The sequence below is a fragment of the Dendropsophus ebraccatus genome, chromosome 6 (genome assembly GCF_027789765.1).
Source record: "Dendropsophus ebraccatus isolate aDenEbr1 chromosome 6, aDenEbr1.pat, whole genome shotgun sequence".
Lineage (NCBI taxonomy): Eukaryota > Metazoa > Chordata > Amphibia > Anura > Hylidae > Dendropsophus > Dendropsophus ebraccatus.
Genome location: NC_091459.1, coordinates 101,092,682 through 101,111,311, shown reverse-complemented (window position 1 = coordinate 101,111,311; position 18,630 = coordinate 101,092,682). Strand labels below are relative to the sequence as shown.

The 18,630-nt window shown below is 40.5% G+C and overlaps 1 protein-coding gene across 1 annotated transcript in view; it reads right to left on the bottom strand.

Moving 5' to 3' along the window:
- The window catches only part of MED12L (mediator complex subunit 12L), a 393,418-nt gene that overhangs the window by 8,017 nt on the left and 366,771 nt on the right, over positions 1-18,630 (bottom strand). The window contains exons 39-43 of the mRNA XM_069975432.1: positions 13,098-13,175; positions 11,790-12,007; positions 9,922-10,078; positions 9,017-9,079; positions 2,988-3,069 (exon numbers count right to left, since the gene is read on the bottom strand). Of these exons, the coding sequence (XP_069831533.1) occupies positions 2,988-3,069; positions 9,017-9,079; positions 9,922-10,078; positions 11,790-12,007; positions 13,098-13,175 (598 nt within the window). The remainder of the gene's footprint in view (positions 1-2,987; positions 3,070-9,016; positions 9,080-9,921; positions 10,079-11,789; positions 12,008-13,097; positions 13,176-18,630) is intronic.

Genomic DNA, 18,630 nt, shown 5'->3' with positions numbered 1-18,630 from the left:
TGGGAGCAGCTTGACCGTATGGTACGCCAGAAGTGCCCATCCAACCAATCCAACTTGTGGGAGCTACTTCTAGAAGCGTGGGGTGCAATTTCTCCAGCTTACCTCAACATATTAACAGCTAGAATGCCAAAGGTGTGCAATGCTGTAATTGCTGCAAAAGGTGGATGAAGAAAGCAAAGTTTGATGTAAAAACAATGTTATTTCAAATATAAATCATTATTTCTAACCTTGTCAATGTCTTGACTCTATTTTCTATTCATTTCACAACGTATGGTGGTGAATAAGTGTGACTTTTCATGGAAAACACAAAATTGTTTGGGTGACCACAACCTTTTGAATGGTAGTGTATACAGTAAGTGACAGGAAGAAGAACAGCTGCAGCATTACTAAAATAAGTAATGGGGAGAATACGTTTATTGATGGAGATAAGGCGGTCTCTGACTATTTGAATAGTTACTTCTGCTCAGTGTTTTCAGAAGGAGGCCTTCACAATCACATGATGGTTGGACACAGCATTGCCTCCAGCTATATGGGTTCAGCTCCAGTATTTTCAGAGGCTGAAGTTGCAGAGGAACTTGTTCGTTTAAAGCTGAATAAGGCGATGGGTCCAGATGGCGTCCATCCCAGGGTTCTTAAAGAATTCTGATCTGTGATTGTTGCCCCCCTGACAGATCTGCATAATCAATCCATGCTAAGAGGAGATGTCCCCGATGATTGGAGAACAGCCAATGTTATACCAATCCACAAGAAGGGGAGTAGAGAAGAGCCCAGTAACTACAGGCCAGTGAGCATCTGTAGTAGTGAAAAGGATGGAAACTCTTCTAAAAAAGAAGATAATGGATCACCTAAGAATCAACAATTTGATGGATCCAAACCAGCATGGCTTTACTGCGGGACGATCATGTCAGACTAATCTCATTGATTTCTTTGATTATGCCACAAAAGTGTTGAATTAAAGTGGTGCTGTGGATATTGCCTATCTGGACTTCAGCAAATTTTTTGATACAGTTCCCCATAAAGAGCTGATAGAGAAGCTGGAGAAAATTGGACTTAATTCCTGGATAGTTCAGTGGATTTGTGGTGGGCTGAAGGATAGATATCAGAGGGTTGTTATTACTGGTGTATATTCCGAGCAGAGACTAGATATAAGTGGTGTGCCACAAGGGTCTGTTCTGGGTCCTATTCTTTTTAATATGTTTGTAAGTGACATAGGAGAAGGTTTGGTAGGTAAAGTTTGTCTGTTTGCTGATGACACAAAAGTGTGCAATAGGGTTGATATTCCTGGAGGTGTCAGTAATATGGAAAATGCTTTAGCTTTGCCAGATAAGTGGTCCAAACATTGAAAATTGAAGTTCAATGTTTCCAAATGTAAAATAATGCACTTGGGGAGAAGGAATCCTCTCTCCGAATATCACATCGGCAGTACTGTGTTGGAAAAGGCTTCAGAAGAGAAGGATTTAAGGGTAGTGATTTCTGACAGCCTTAAAATTAGTCACCAGTGCAACCAGGCGGTGGGGAAAGCAAATCGTATGCTGGGGTGTAAAGCTAGAGGTATAACCATTAGGAAGAAGGAGATTGTGATCCTGCTGTATAGAGCTCTGGTGAGGCCTCTATTTTCTATTCATTTCACAACGTATGGTGGTGAATAAGTGTGACTTTTCATGGAAAACACAAAATTGTTTGGGTGACCCCAAACTTTTGAACGGTAGTGTATGTAATATGTAAAAACATTATGTAAAAAATGTTTTCGAATGGCTAAACCAAGATTAAAGATTACTGCCCCAAACAATACCACTGAAATGAACAAAGGATGGTGTTAGATTCAATGTCTGTATTACACCTGCAAAAATTGACATTTCTATAGTTATCTGAGTTAGGTTTGATCCAAACTTTGTCCTAAGTCCTGGGTATAGAGGCCATATTATTGATGCCAGATTGTGGGCAAATTATAGCTACTTATAAGCAACCTTAAAGGGTTTAAAGATAAAAACTTATCACATATCCACTTCATTCACCTACTTCTAAACATAGCGATAAACCTGACTATTTTTGGAATTCCCATAGATAGTAAATGGAGTGGTGCCCGAGCATGTGTGCTGCTGTTGCTCCATTCAGCTGGAGAAAAATTACCTCAATTCTCCATTCTCATGTTCAACCACTAGAACCCCCACCGATCAGCTAGTTATCTCAAATCCAGTGGATAGAGGATGAATTTTAATATTGGATAGCCATTAGGAATGTCCAAAGTTATTTATTGCAGCAGGTCTCATAATCTATAAACTCTCACGATTGGTGAGCGGCCAGCGAGTAAGTTTTGCTGCTGCTGCTGCTGTGCTCTCTCCCCAACTATATCTCCTGGAAGCGCTGCGATCAATAACTTTTGAAATGTCTTGTGACATGTTACAAAAGTTATTTGTAATGACAGGTATTCTTTAAAAAGATTTTTTATCTCCACTTTTCACGTTTTAACTGTAGGAATTCCTAACAATAGGACTGGATAAAACGATTGAACAAACACATATTATTGCCTAATTTTGTAACATAACAAGGACACTTAAAGGAAAGGTCTGGCCAATTGTAAAATCCAGCAGCCAGTAGGGGCAGGGGGGAATTTAATCAGGAGTAAGAGCTTACCTCGCCCCCTGCGGTGAGCGGCGGGACCAGCCTTGGGACCCCCGCCAGGTTCCGGGATCTCTGGCACTGACACATCACGACCCGACTGATCGACATCACTCCAGTCACTGAATGTCTGAGTCCATCAGCAGCCACAAGCATTTTCTCCCGAATTCTCCAACTCGAGGGTAGATGCCTTCCAGCAGGGGTCCTGAAGCCGGTCCCGCCACTCACCACGGACATGGGGAGAGGTAAGTTTGCACTCCTGATCAAATCCCCCCCTTGCCCTGCCGGCTGCCAGATTTTAAAATTAACCAGACTTCTCCTTTAAAAATAACATTTGGCAGGGCATCTAGAATAGATAATGTACTCACTTGAAAGCTGCTTCTGTAGTTGCCTGACTAAGGCCGCAGTTTGCTGTTGTTGTTGAGTCTGCTGTAAACCTTGTCTTGAGAACTGAAAAACAAATTTTTCAAAAAAGTTTACCCTATGATGTATGTGATGTGATTCTGGCATCATCTTTATTATCTCCAGTGGTCACTATCACTTGGAAATTATATTCAAATGAAGGGCGGACAATTCTAGAATAGATTTTCTAGTGTTTTGCTTAGTAGGCATAGAGTTTGTTTTGATGCTTTGATGCACTTATGTATTATCGTTATGTTTTAGTACAATAGAAAGAACAGTTAATTTGCTTCAGGTACATAAAGCAAAGCGAAGACGGTAGCATTGAAGTACTGTGTAAACTTCTACTGAGACTGGAAGGGCAAGGCTAGTTTTGCAACGTCTGCTGCTGACAGGTGAAATAGTGATCAATGAGCAGAATAACTGATGAAAAGCATGTGGTGTTTTTGCTGTAAATTACTGCTAAGGCCAGATGTAAACTGTAATGACTGGGATATCCCCTGCATTGATGATAGTATATCATAATTGATTTATGTACATAGACATTTAAGAAGCCTACTGTAAGTTCATTGTGGAAAGTACGTACACATAAAACTATAACAAATACCATGATGATAGCATGATGCAGTTCTAACCAAGTGTAACATGGCTGTGACTTGCAACTTTGTTCTTTAGTGTTTTTCTCAGCAAATTGATGTTATACTGTATATGATAATATATTTTTTTCTTCCATTCCCCATTCATGGGCAAAATCTGCAGTGGACTTTGCTATAGTCCCATATCAGAATTGTGCAGTACAGAATGGAACACATTAATAGGATTTTAACAGCATTTCCAATAGATTATAGGCACGCTGTGGTCCTTAAAGGGGTTGTCCAGCGAAAAAGAAAAAATTCTTTCAAATCAACTGGTGTCAGAAAGTTATAAAGGTTTGTAATTTACTTGTATTTAGAAATCTCAAGTCTTCACATACTTATCAGCTGCTGTATGTCCTGCAGGAAATGGTGTTTAATTTACATTCAGACACAGTGCTCTCTGCTGATATCTCTGGCAGAGATGGGAACTGCCCAGAGCAGGAGAGGTTATCTATGGGGACTTTCTACTGCTCAGGACAGTTCCTGTCTCGGCCAGCGATGTCAGCAGAGAGCAATGTTTTTGAATGTAAATAAAACAACACTTCCTGCAGGACATACAGTAGCTTTTAAGTATGGCAAGACTTGAGATTTTTAAATAAAAGTAAGCTACAAATCTATATAACTTTCTGACACCAGTTAATTAAAATGAAAAATTGTGCAGCACAACCCCTTTAAAATCTGCAGAATGCTCTGTCTTGTTGTGGCCAAATTGACATCTGAATGCACTGCAGAATGGATATGTAACAGGAGCAGAATATGTAGACGTTTTGGTGCCTATAATCTGTATTACACTGTATTTGAACTTAGCCTAATACTCACATGCTGCTAAAGACATTAATTCTTTACAGCAGAAACATGGACAGAAAACAAGTCTGGAATATTCTGTTGCTCAAGGGAAAAAATGCAGTATTTTCAAATGTAACATGAAATATTCACCTTTTGAAGATTTATAGCAAACTCTGCCTAGAAACATAATCTTACTTGCCATGTGGATAATATCCAGGTAAATTTACTGATTAAGGAAGAAAACATAGACACGAACAATTTTATCTTTAAGTTAATGGCCCTTTTTTTACTAAGATCGTCTGGTTTTCAAGAACCCTATGGCTCAGAGTTTTATTTTCCCAAACGGACAGATTTATTAATGTGTCTGATGTCCTTAGTAAATCTGGTGGGTTTTTCACATTACAAAACAAAAACTCGATCTTCCTCCTACACTAGGAGTGGCTGATTTTAAGAACGCAAAACCCATAAAAATGAAAGTTTGTTGTGTTTTTTTTTTTTTTTACAATATACAAAAACTTTCTGGTTGGGCCACCATAAAGCATATTAACTGTCCCCCCCAGGGTAGTTAGTGCACAGCCTTGCTAACATGTGTTATGGACTGGATGCACAAGATGTTTAACCTGACCCGCTATAAGACTAACCAGAATCACTTGTAATAAGTATATATGTTACCTGTTTATGACCATAAAGTGGATTGGCTGCATGACTAAAGGAACCATGAGCTATTACTAATGAATATTAATAGACATACCTCACCGACTATTGCTTCACCTGAAGGGTCTATGCCATGGCTTCTTAATACCAGTCCTCAGGCCCCACCAACAGGTCATGTTTTGAGGATATCCCATACAAGGAAGACCTGTGATAGTACCTGATACACTGACTATAATTATATCAAATATTAAGGAAATCCTTGAAACATGATCTGTTGGTGGGTCACGAGGACTGGAATTGAGAAGCACTGGTCTATGCCATAGCACTTGTGTATAAGGATAAACAATGCTGGTGTCACTACTGCACTGTTAAGGTTGACTTTTGGATTAATAAAAGTACATATTGTTTGCATATGAATAATGTGCTCCAGTGAAACTTTTCACTGTGTAAATCTAATAGAAGTATGGATTATATATTTAGAAAAATAAGCATAATTTGGGAAAGGAAGCCCAGGGGTCAAGTGCCAAACCAAAACTCACATGCATTTCCCCCAGAGAAAAATCCTGTACCTAGTCCAACAAAATAGTTTTTGTTCCAGGTAGTGAGGCAAACACAAGAAATATTCTTTGTTGTCAAATTTCTTTTATAATATTATGGTGATGTGCAGAGGAAGATTCACTCAACTGAGGTTTTCCAGGCGCAAGGAGACCAAGGAAGGCATCAGTGTAGGCAATGGATTTATTGTCTAGTAGAGGGCAACGCGCTTCGAGGCAATAGACAGTTTGTTTTGGCTTGATAAAGAGGCTCTATAAACGCGTTGTCCTATGCTAAACAATAAATCCATTGCCTTTACTGATGCCTTCCTTGGTCTCCTGGAAAACCTCAGTTGAGTGAATCTCCCCCTGCACGTCACCTACATACAAGATCTGGAAGCATAAGTGGCTTCTCGCCTACGGGAATACGCAGTGTCTGCATCGAGTACTTTTGACACCCTGCTATTGTAGATGTTGTGCTCTGAGCACAACATCTTCAGGTTAGCACAATCCTTAGCTCGCATTATTATTGTTCCTCTGCTACACATTTCACCCATTGGAGCGCCTTTTGTGTTTTTCCTAGCCTCTTTGTTTTTCTAATATTAGACAATTACATGTTGTTGGGTTTTATAGTACTAGAAGGAAGACATTGTAATGAGGCATCAGCGAAAGAAGCTGGAGAAACTATTGCCCTGTTAGGGACCCCATTTATTTAGGACTCCTGCCATGCCTTCAGTGTGTTCCACTAATAAAAGCATTTTCTTTGGTGAAATTGTCATCTAATCATTAGTCATATCATCCCACGTGTAAGTGACATGTAATAAAGCAATGTAAATATTTAGCTTAGCTTTACCTATTTACGGTATATCTCAGCAATATTGACTAGGTTATACAATTTACTAAGGTTACAAAAGGGTCTCAAGGACTTCGTGATTGAAAAGGACTCTGAAAATTACAACTTCTTACTAAACTTCTGTTCCCTCTAAATTTCACATCGAGTTATTAGATATCACATGTCTATCTAACTACACACAAGGGGAAGATTCATTTGCCTTGTACAAACATAACATTGGTATGAAGTCTATCTGCTACCAAACTGTAAATCACTAAACCTGCAAGGAATGTTTCATAGCATTAATTTTTGTCAGCAAAATATCTTTCCTTGGGAAAAAAAATCTATTTTCTAGTTTTACCTTTCATACTTTAAACGCTCGCCTACACTCACAAAGGCCCACAAGGAATATTGACTTGACGAAACCAAGACCTTCAGTAGCAGCGCAGCATGGAGTGAAATGTAAGTCACTGAGTAGTCTGTATTTCCCAGACCAAGAAAGTACAGAGCAAAATGTAGACATAGGAATGACAGCTTCACTGTTGATCTTGTGAAGGTTGATTGAAATGAAAAATTACAGGCAAAACCGTCATAAGAAAGTGAGGAAAACTGTGAACACAGCATACGCTGTATAATAAAGTAATTTGCGGTTAATTTATTTTGGACGCTAGGGCAAGGCCATTTCTGTTTTTATTCTTCATTTTTATTTCTTTTTGTTTTTGTAGGTGGCTGTATAATTCTTAAAGGCATAATTGCAAATTGCTTATATAACAAGAGTAAAGAAAAAAGTAAAAACTGTATTAAACATAAATTCTCAATTTTTATTATCGTGCTTACTAAGTATTTATTATAATTATTTTCATGTGTGTTTATAAATAGATGTTTTCTTTGTTTTTGCCTCTATGTGTTAGCTAGGCTGCCACTGAACTCCCAGATGGTACAAAAAGACACGGACAGTGAGCCCTGAACTGGTCCTACCCAGCTTTCCCTGCCTGCTTGCTTCAGGACTAGCGACTGCGAGCAACTAGGTGACGGTACCTAACCTGAGACTGAGGTGTCAACATAAAACTAATGCCCCTATTCCACAGGTCGTTTAGAGGAGCAAACGAGGGCTCTCAGCGCTCGTTTGCTCCTCGTTCCCCGCTCGCTGCCGCCGCTATTCAACGCGGCTGCAGCGAGCGGGTGAGTGCGGGAGGGGCGGCGGGCAGCTGCGTGGGGGGCTGCCCGGGGGATCGCTGATCGATCGATATCGGCTGAATACGAACGATAATCGTTCCGTGGAATAGGGCCTTAAGGAGCCTTTTCCACCGGACGATTATCGTTTGCATAATCGTTAACGATTAACGATCTCAAACGACCGCTATTGCGAAAGACCTGAAAACGTTCAGTCATTTCCATGGAACGATAATCATTACTTATGATCGTAATTGCGATAGTTTTTCTACGCTATTTATTCGCTATTGCGTTCGTATCTATTGCGAACGACCGAACGATGTCTTATTCAATGCAAACGATTTGCGAACGAGCAACGATAAAAATAGGTCCAGGTCTTATAAAGCGATCAACGATTTCTCGTTCGGTCGTTAATCGTTAACTGCATTTCAACCGAACGATTATCGTTTAGATTCGAACGATTTAACGATAATCTGAACGATAATCGTCCGGTGGAATAGGGCCCTAAGACAAGACAGACAAAATACCAAGGGATGGTCGTGTGCAAGGGATGCAGAGGCGAACAAATACAAGATACACTTAGCATGTTCAGAGAGACTTTATAGCTGCAAAGATTACAGGACAACCAAACACTTTATAGGAAGCCAGGGATCCAGTCCAGCACGTGATTGGACCAGGCACACAACACAGAATAAGAAGGCAAAAGATGTGTGTCAATCACATAGAAAGGCAAGGTTTTAGCCTTGCTATGTGACCAGAGAGAACTCAGAGAAGAGATAGGTGTGGTAGGGAATCAATTCCTAGAACAAAGGGATTAGAGCCGTGTTCAGACAGTGTACAAGAAACCACACAGCAAGTACTGAAACAAGACAAAGTTCATACTGAGCAAGTAAAATATAGAATGCAAGCACTAATCCTGGCCAAAAGCGCAGCCTCAGACATATTTTACAGGCAGAGAACCACACTAAGACCCAAACAGGCATTGACATGACACCATGGGTGATATGTGGGTAGGTGGATATTCTATCATGGCAATACAATTTAAAAGGGTTATGCAGCATTAGAAAATGTGGCCACTTTCTTCCAGAAACAACACTCCTTTTGTCTCCAGTTCCAATGAAGGGAATGGAGTTTAATTGCAAACCGCACCTGAACTAGGGAAAAGAGTTGTGTTGTCTCTGGAAGAAAGTGGCCATGTTTTTTTTAACAATGGATAGCTCCTTAAAATTCTAGCTTGGTAGAGGCACAGAGGTTTAGATAATTTATAGGAAATTACCTACATACAATAACAGTAATTTGGATTCCACATCTTTGCTATTCAAGTAGCAAACCTAATATTAAAACCTTGCATCCCAGTCCAGCATCTACTATGCATGAATACATACCAATGGCTGCTGTGCTTGCATTACTTGAAGACCCATGGCTTGCTGAGTTTGCTGTTGTTGAAGCTGAAATACAGTATGGTATAATGAAATAAATAAAATAAATAAATAAATAAATAAAAATTAAATAGAAATAATAAAAAATACCTGCCTATCGTGTACCATATACCCTATGTAAACCGTACACTATATTTTATTCCATTTACTATATGGCTATGTTCACATTTGGTATGAGACCAGTCGTTCCGTGACCCCACCGGGTCACGGAACAGCCGGTCTCAGAAAAGATCATCCCTGCAGTACTGGCCGGTTGATCTTTTGTGCCGCTGAGTTCTGATGTGGGCACATTTGTGCGCGCCCACATCAGAACTCCCCACAGCACACAATGGTGTGTTCGCTCGCTCCATTGTGTGAACTGAAAGGGGTTTCTGCGGGCGCTAGTCGCTGAATAGCAGCCACAGGAAACTGACATGTCAGTTTTCAACGGTGCCGCTAGGGATCCCGGACGGAGTGTATACTATGTGTATACACTCCGGCTGGGATTCCCTCAGTCTGCAGCACTACGTAAATACCGCAGAAATCACGGCCGTTGTAACAATGCCCATGATTTCTGCTTAACTTACGTAGTGTGAACAAAGCCTATAGTAACTTCTGTTTTATTATGGAAACATTGTTTGCTTTTTTCACATCAGTTATGTAGGATTATTCCCAGTCTGTGCTATCATTTAAAACAACAATTCTTCAGTAAGTAGTTGCAGAAAGTTCCTTTAAGTGAGTGATCCTCAGAAATGAGTAATACAGTAATACCTAAAACACATGGATTTGGTGACCTTTCCGCTGGTGAAGGATGATTTGTTGTTATTTGCCTATGTGAATGTGTTAACAATCTTCCAGTTTATGGTTTCTACCTGTACGAGTCTCTGCTGACGAATTTGCTGCTGTCTTTGTCTCAGCTGTTCCTGATTCAGCTGCACAGAACTAATGTTAGTCTGTAGGACTTGGGCAGTGACTGGTTCCAGACCTCCTCCGATCAACGGGTTCTGCTGCAAGGGTTGATGAGGAAACCTGAAGGAGAAAAACATGTCTTGTAAATATGTGATGATGAGACATGTATTTAGTAGCTTTCAGCAGAATTCCTGTTCTGAACATGGCGAACATGTCCTGAGAGGAAACTGCAGGCAATTTACAAGAAAGCTGCCACTCACACTTTCTATATGAGCATTGGGAATAATAGAGATTCAATGTGGTGGAGCCCAGTTATCAGGTGACTCTACACACAGTCTGGGGACTGGGGTACCAGGGCATCTATTTAGGGGGCAATGAAAAAGTGACAGGAAGGCAGTACATTATTTGCTAAAACCACTTACCATATATATATTATCTTTTAATCCTCCATCATTGGGAGCCCACATATGCTGGTTTATGATATATTTTAATAGTTATAGTATAAGCATTTCACTTCTACAATCTTTTGGAAAATAGCCAAAATACAAGGGTAATGCAAATTGTGGCATTTCTTCTAATGTTATGTGTAATGTATTGCCTCGGTTTCTTCTCCTGGCCTCTGCTATACTCTGATATATGAGCCTGTGCAATGTCTGGCCTCATTGCCACTGGCATCGGCCAATGCCCAGATGTCCTGAGTTTTACAAGGCACCCTCTCCCATTATTCTGGCAATGAGAAATGAGACCCATTTGGTTCCTCCTGTCTGTCTCCTGTGTTCGATCCTGAGTCTCCTGTTGCCAACTCGATTACTGGTAACTTGACCTTCTTTACCTTTCTGCTGCCTGCCCTGACCTCTGCCAGCCTCCCATACATAATAAAAAAAAAATCTGCCTACCTTGGTCCATGAACTTTTTTACTACTATTTCATTCTGCTTCCTTGATACTGTGTCCTGGTGTTCACTACCTATCCACCCTTCAATTGTTTCTAATAGAGACTACTCTGAGGGTAGCAATCTGGTGATTCCCTCTTAGAAAATCCACACTCCTTTGTGGTTTCAGAGGTGTGGATGTCGCAATGTTTTAGACTCCAATCTATGATTTAGTTCTAACCAAGTCTTCTACTGACTCCAACCACATCTCCAGTAGAGCGTAGATGTCAGGACTGTGCTCTGGCGTTCCTCTGTTCGAGCTGTGCGGCCGAGAAGGCGCTGAGTTGGTGCATTCCAGAATCCTGTCTGAACACAGGTTTATTTTAGGTTTGTCCAGCCCCACCCGTCTTGCTTCTTGTACCTTGGCAGCTTGAGGGTTAACCTGCTGCTTGCAGGTGAGCTGTGTGGAGGATCAGGGGCTGGTTCAATGAGCTGCTGGACTGAGTTCCTGATCCTGTATAAATAGTAGGTAAGCCCAGCATTCAGAGCTGGCTATTAGTTGTTACTAGTCCCAGCTCCCCTGCTTCTTTCCCAGCGTTCCCCTGTCCTAATACCCTTGCTATTGTTCTGCCAGTTTTCTGACCTTTTGCCTGACCTCCGACTATCCGCTCTCTTTCTGATTTTGTACTGCGTTGTCCGTTGTCCGATTTTGACTCTGTTAGCTGACTCTCCTCCATTTAGTTTGTTTGTCTGTCTGCGTTCTGTGTGTTCACCTACTCAGTGTAGGGATCGACTCCGTGGTTGTCCCCAGCCATTTAGGGCCGTGCGTAGCAAGTAGGCAGGGACACTGGTTGAGGCAAGTTCAGGGCTCACTGTCTTGTCCGTGTCTCCCCAGCCTGACAGTAGAGTTCCTAGGTTCAAGTGCCTTATTATTATAACCTGCCTTATTAACATAACTTACCGTTGACTGCTTGCCATTGGCTGTATGAAGGAAGCTCCTTGTTGCATATATCCAGAAGGCTGTTGCTGAATCTGCCGAAGCCTTTCCATGAGAGCGGAACTAGGAGGAGCTGCAGTAGTCGCCCTTGGGTTATAGTGGGGAGTAAGGAGTACATTTCCACCATGATGCTGCTGAACTGGCTCCTGTGTACTGTACATTGTATAGCCATGTGGAACTGGCTGCAAGAAATAAAATAAAGCCACTAATAGCAATGGTAGTTTGATATTAATGTTATGAAGGGCAGCATTAACATCCAGCATAATAACAATAAAGGACGCTACATCATGCCTAATTGTGTATTTCTGTCTTGGTAGTGCTGATACCTTGTAATATTACAAGGCAGCGTAAACAACAACTTACTGTAGTTTTTCATAGTCTCTTAGTAGGAAAAGACCCAGGCACTACAGGGCTCCGCATATCAGGAGTTAATTCCCCCCTATCATATCAGTCCATCATATAGATAATAAAGAAGATTCTTAAGGCCCTATTCCACGGAACGTTTATCGTCCGTATTCGGCCGATATCGGCCGCTACGGATGATAATCGTCCCGTGGAATAGAGTGCAACGATCTGCAGACATTGTTCATGTCGGCTAATCGTTGCAGTCGCTTGTTTTTCAACATGTTGAAAAACAAGCGACTGATATAGCAGCGATCTGTTACCGTCGCTCCATTGAATAGGAGCGTCGGCAGCAGACGCTGCTATATCCTATGGGCTGCCCTGACGATCAGCGATCACCCGGGCAGCCCCCCCCTGCAGCTCCCCGCCGCCCCTCCTGCACTCACCAGCTCGCTGCAGCCGCGTCGATTAGCGGCGGCAGCGAGCGGGGAACGAGGAGCAAACGAGCGCTGAGAGCGCTTGTTTGCTCCTCTAACGACCCGTGGAATAGGGGCATTAGCGGCACTAACCATATATCCATCTTTATTGATTAAAACCCATAGCAGGACACACAAGGTGCACTCCTCGTGTGTCCTGCTATGCGTTTTAATCAATAAAGGTGGATATATGGTAAATGCCGCTAACAATCTTCTTTATTATCTTACTGTAGTTTTTCTACAATCCTTTAGTATGTATAGATGTTGTTTAGCTTTAGTAGCCACTATTCATATGCAACTGACCAAGCATCTATATTCTAGAGATAACAGCAGTATGTTATGCAATGGATATTACCAAGTTTTCGATTATACAGAATACAGAAATAACATAACCAAAGTTCAAGTATCAGAATGAAAGTCTAACAGACAAGCAATCTTTCTAGATTGACAATACCTGTGCTTGCTGAATGCCTGTGTACGCTTGGGGTCGTATTTGCTGAGAAAACAGAGCAGTCTGATCCATTGTTTGACCCTATATAAAAAAATTAAAACAGTTATTGTCAATTGTCAAAAATTTTATAACCCAGAATTTAGCTGCACAAAACTACAGAAATCTGGAGAAAACTTTCTCTGCATTCCATCAATGAAATGAGGAGCTTTGTGACAAGCCATTTGGATTTGGCATTGACTTTTATTTTTAGAAAAGCTTGAGGAATGCAGTATCAGTATAGAAGGCTGCAAGTGTCTTTTATTACTTCTCTCCAGTGAGATACAAATCTACTGTGCTAGCATCTTGGTGATAAGCTGCAGCTGGTGAAGCATCGATAAATCAGGATATTTTAGGGAAAATGGATAGATCCTTTATATTTTTTATGTTTATTTTTTTTCCAGCTGCTTATCAAAACTATTTCTTCCATGAAATGTGCTATTAATGAGGAAAAGTATTAAGACATAAAAACAACAACCCTTCACTCCTATAACCATACATATCCTATAACAGACCAGCACATGGAATAACAGTAATGTTTTATTTATGCCTCATGGTGTCTGGAAAAAAATTCTAAATGAAAATTATATAAGCTATAACCAAAAATAGTGCCATCAAAAACAAATAAAACTTCAAAATTCATGGCTCTCTGAATAAGCTAATGCTAAACTGAAACAATTCCCGAATGCCAAAATAAGCTAGGTCCTGAATGGGTTAAATTAGACCAGCCCTTTAAGTCACATAGTGACTGTCAAACCAAAATGTTAAAGTTCCAAAAGTTTATACTTCAATGAAGGTTTGACCCAAGTTTTATGCTTTTTTGCTTACATTTACATTTGAAACTCAAGATGCTGTCAAACATTTGCTCTGGGTGATAAATGAGATAACAGAGAAGAAAGGAGAAGATGGAAAAACCTGCCGTGACCATCGAGTTTCATAGTTCTTATGGAAATTGAATATTATGTATTATACCTAAAAATGTTAGAAGGTTATTTACTCTTTTATTTCCACGTACTGGGATTAACAGGCCTCTGGCATAGTGCCAATTCCTTGCTAGTTCTGGCAGGCAGTACAGAACCACAGAGCTCAGATGTTTTTGGAATTTGCCAGTATAACTCTGGTGGGCTACTCAGAGTGACAATAAGAAATACGATTAAATAATTTAGCATTCACAGTATGGCCAAAAGGTTTAACCTCTCTGAGCATATCTCCAGAGTGAATGTCATTCTTGGATATGTCTAAGGAGTTATGAGGCTACAAAGCAAGTTATACAGCTTTAGGCTATGTTCCCACAACGTATGGAGACCGGCCGTTCAGTGACCCGGCCGGATCACGGAACGGCCAGTCTCTGCTTGGATCATCCCAGCCGGTACCGGCCAGATGATTCTTAAGTACCGGCCAGATGATCTTTCGGCCGCAGGGTTCTGATGCGGGCGTATACACTACAGCTGTTGTTCCATGCAGCCGCACAAAATAATTGACAGGTCTATTTTGTGCGGCCGCTATTCAGTGAACAGCCGCCATACAAAATAGCCTGTGCAAACAATGTAAAGTACGACTCCTGGGCATACTTTACATTGTTCTCTATAGCTAATTGGAAGGCGGGCACACCCTAATGTGCCCGCATTCCAATTCAAACGAAGTAATGTTCACCTGGCCGATACGGCTGGGTGAATATTTGAGACATCGGCCGGTGTTTGAACGTGTCAAACAATGGCCGATGTTCATACAGCGTGTGAACATGGCCTTAAGTACTGGAAGGCTTGAGCTATTTTAATATATTAACAGCTGCTGTATACTCTGAAGGAAGTCATGTAGCTCTCTCCCTATTGCCACCTCTGTCCATATCAGGAACTGTCCAGCAAGAGCAAACCATAAAGCAAACCTCTTTGTTTTCTTGTTCTGTACAGTTCATACTACAATGAATTATAGGACTTCTTCTAGGGTGTACAGCAGTTGTTGTTTTTTAAAGTAATTTACAAATTTGTATGGCTTTCTGGTGGCTCTAGTTGATTTAAAAGTAATCTTTTCTCTAGAGAAAGTATAGCCACACAAGCATAATACAGTCACATGTCTTCATCTATACTATGGAAAAAAGTTCTGAAAATTTTGTGCAACTGCAGATGACTCCAATATCCCACTTACAAGGGAGCAGAAAGCTGACATATGGGGATCTGTTTGGCAAGATCCTCACATTGCAGGTTTCGCAATTATATTTCTGTAAGTCATAAATACATAGTCATGCAGGATTAGGCTGGGTTCACACACTGTATACTTCAGGCAGTATTTGGTCCTCAAGTCAGGTCCTCATAGCAACCAAAACCAGGAGTGGATTGAAAACACAGAAAGGCTCTGTTCACACAATGTTGAAATTGAGTGGATGGCCGTCATATAACGGTAAATAACTGCCATTATTTCAATATAACAGCCGTTGATTTAAAATAACAGCAAAAATTTGCCATTAAATGACGGCCATCCACTCAATTACAACATTATGTGAACATAGCCTTTCTGTGTTTTCAATCCACTCCTGGTTTTGGTTGCTATACAGCCTCACAAATACAGCCTCAAATATACATAGTGTGAACCCAGCCTTGAAGTGTACCTGTCATTCAAAGAAACTTTTATAACTATATCAAAAGTGTTGACTGGTCAGGTCTGAGTGTTCAGATTGCAACCGATCAGGAAAACAAGGAAAAATACACGCTAAGGCCGGGTTTACACAGTGTAAGACACTGGCCGTCCAGTGTAAGTCCACGCCGTCCAGTACGACACTACCGGCCGGATGAACTTCCCTTTTTTTTGGGGGGGGGGAATGCGGTCGCATTTGGGTGTGCCCCCATTTCAAATCACCATAGGACAATGTAATGTGCGTCCGGAGCTGCACTTTTCATTGTCTGTCATCAGTTTTTTGTGGCCGCTAAAGGGCACATTTTATTTTAATTTTCAATAAATAGCGGCCGGTGTTGCAACGACTGTTATTTATAAAATTTACATTCGGTAAACTTTGCCTTAACCTATTCATTCTAAGGATTGGTCAGGGTGTGACTACTTAACACACAATAAAAACATAATAAACATAAAAACATAACAAAAACATATCCCTTGTACATATTAAAGGTTTTTATTAGGAGGTAGTTTTTTTTGCTTCCTGTACCACTGGCTATGGGCATGAACATTCACTTTGACTAAATGATTTAAAAATATTAGAGAACGCTGGTCCAATGTGAAGAGGTTTGGTAAAAAGTCTATTTCCTGAAGGGACTGGGTGTATCCAGATGTTCACAAAGCCACATTTTTACACCTACATATGAATATATAGTGTTATCTATTGTAGAAGACATGCAGATCTGCTGCGCCCTGTGCCCTTCCCTCACCCAGAAATTCCTTGTCCTCTTCTTTCATCCACCACCTGCTTATCCGGCCTCTAATAACAATCCCATTTTTTACTACACAGTAAATCTCATATTTTTTCGCCCCCATAGTAAAGGCAGAATAAAGACTTTGTTAATGGCTGCGAAGTGAACTTTGGCATTGTTCCCTATGTATTGCAGCACAATAACACTCAGGCGACATTCTTGTGTCTGCATATTGTCAGCTTCGTGGGAAACAAACCTTCTCCTGCTGGAGGGAAGGTTCCATGTTGTGTGAGGTTGTTTTTAGCAGTGGACACGTGGTTTGGGAATGCAGACTGCAACTGAGATAATACGACGGACCCGCTGCTTCAATAACTGGACAAATGACTGCTGTGTTTATCTGTCAGCTATGTTGGTGGCTGCTACCCTCCACTCACCCTAGTAACATATGCTTGGCTGCACAATCTTGCTGAGAATTCTTCAAGTGATCCTTTCCTAAAAACCAAGGCTACGCCTGACACTCTTATTTTCATGATAACACCTACTGAGCCATAAGAAAATAACAGGAGCAGTCTATCTTAGGAAATGCATGGGCTATTCCTATATAAATGAAACCTAATAGTGGAGACAGTCAGTAAGTGGAATCTGTATTTCCCTGCTAAGGCCATAAGTCAGACTATCATAATATTTTCTTATTTTCCGAGGGAAAGGGAGAATGAATTATTTTATATGAGTGTTATGAAAACAGGGGCCTTTTTGTCTTACATGATGAAATGTTTTCACAGTTTGTCTAGCTAGACGTGACATCTGGAATCTATGTCCTCGCAAATACTTGAAGTTTGATGTAGGTTCGGGAGCAATACAAACATTGTGATCATTATTGTTTATCAAGCAGTAAAATGCAAAGGGGTCAGTTCAAGTCACACATGTCTATATGTTTATGTAGCTTGTCCCCTCTCGAGTATAACCTTGAGTAGAACATTCAGCGGGGGAAAATTGCCGATAGTTTGGGGTTGACAGGAGTTCGAAGGTTTACATTGGTCCCGGGAGAGGTTCAGTGCGGCATGTAGTGAAGTGAAGCAATATATTTTTTTGCTAATACGGCATAATGGTCTTTTTTTCTTTTACATTTCGACTATAATCTTTCCTTTGTTTCAAAATGAATTCTGTTATGTTACAAAAAAATAATAACCCACATAATCCTGATGATTTAGGAATACTGCCGAAAGTGACAAGAAGAGAGGCCGTACACCCAAGAGGAAATGCCACAGGAACTGGCCTGCTCTTAAGGGGCCCATAAAGCCTATTAACCCTTATATTGGCCATCCTGGCTGTATCTATCTTTTCCACTATTTACTATGACTGAGCACCTTGACTTATTGAGATAGAGTGAACCTTCTAAGATACAAAAAGTTAAAACACAGCTATCTCCTCACACTGAATAAGTGTACAGTGGTCCCTCGAGTTATATTAATTGGTTACAGGACGACCATTGTATATTAATATTGTATGTTAAGACCAAAAATCTGTGGAAAACTGGTAATTATTTCTGAAGCCCCCATAATGTCATCCCAAAATAAGTAAAAAAAAAAAAAAAAAAAAAAAAAAAAAAAGATTTAAAGGGGTACTCAGACGATAATCTTTTTATTTTAAATCAACTGGTTACAGAAAGTAATACAGATTTCTAATTTACTTCTATTTAAAAAAAAAAAAAAAAAAAAAAAAAGTTACAGTCTTCCAGTACTTATGAGCTGCTGTATGCCCTATAGGAAGTGGTGTATTCTTTTCAGTCTGACACAGTGCTCTCTGCTGCTACCCCTGTCCATGCCAGGAACTGTCCAGAGAAGGAAAGGTTTCTATGGGAATTTGCTACTGCTCTGGACAGTTCGTGCCTCGGACAAAAATGTCAGCAGAGAGCATTATGTCAGACTGAAAAAAAACACCATTTCCTGCAGGACATACAGCAGCTGATAAGTACTGGAAGACTTGAGATTTTTAAATAGAAGTTAATTACAAATGTATATAACTTTCTGAAACCAATATAGTTGAAAGGAAAATATTTTTGCTGGAGAACCCCTTAAAAGAAAATTAAGCAAATAAGTAATATAGATAAAGCAAGTCCTTACATACAACAGTCAGATAGA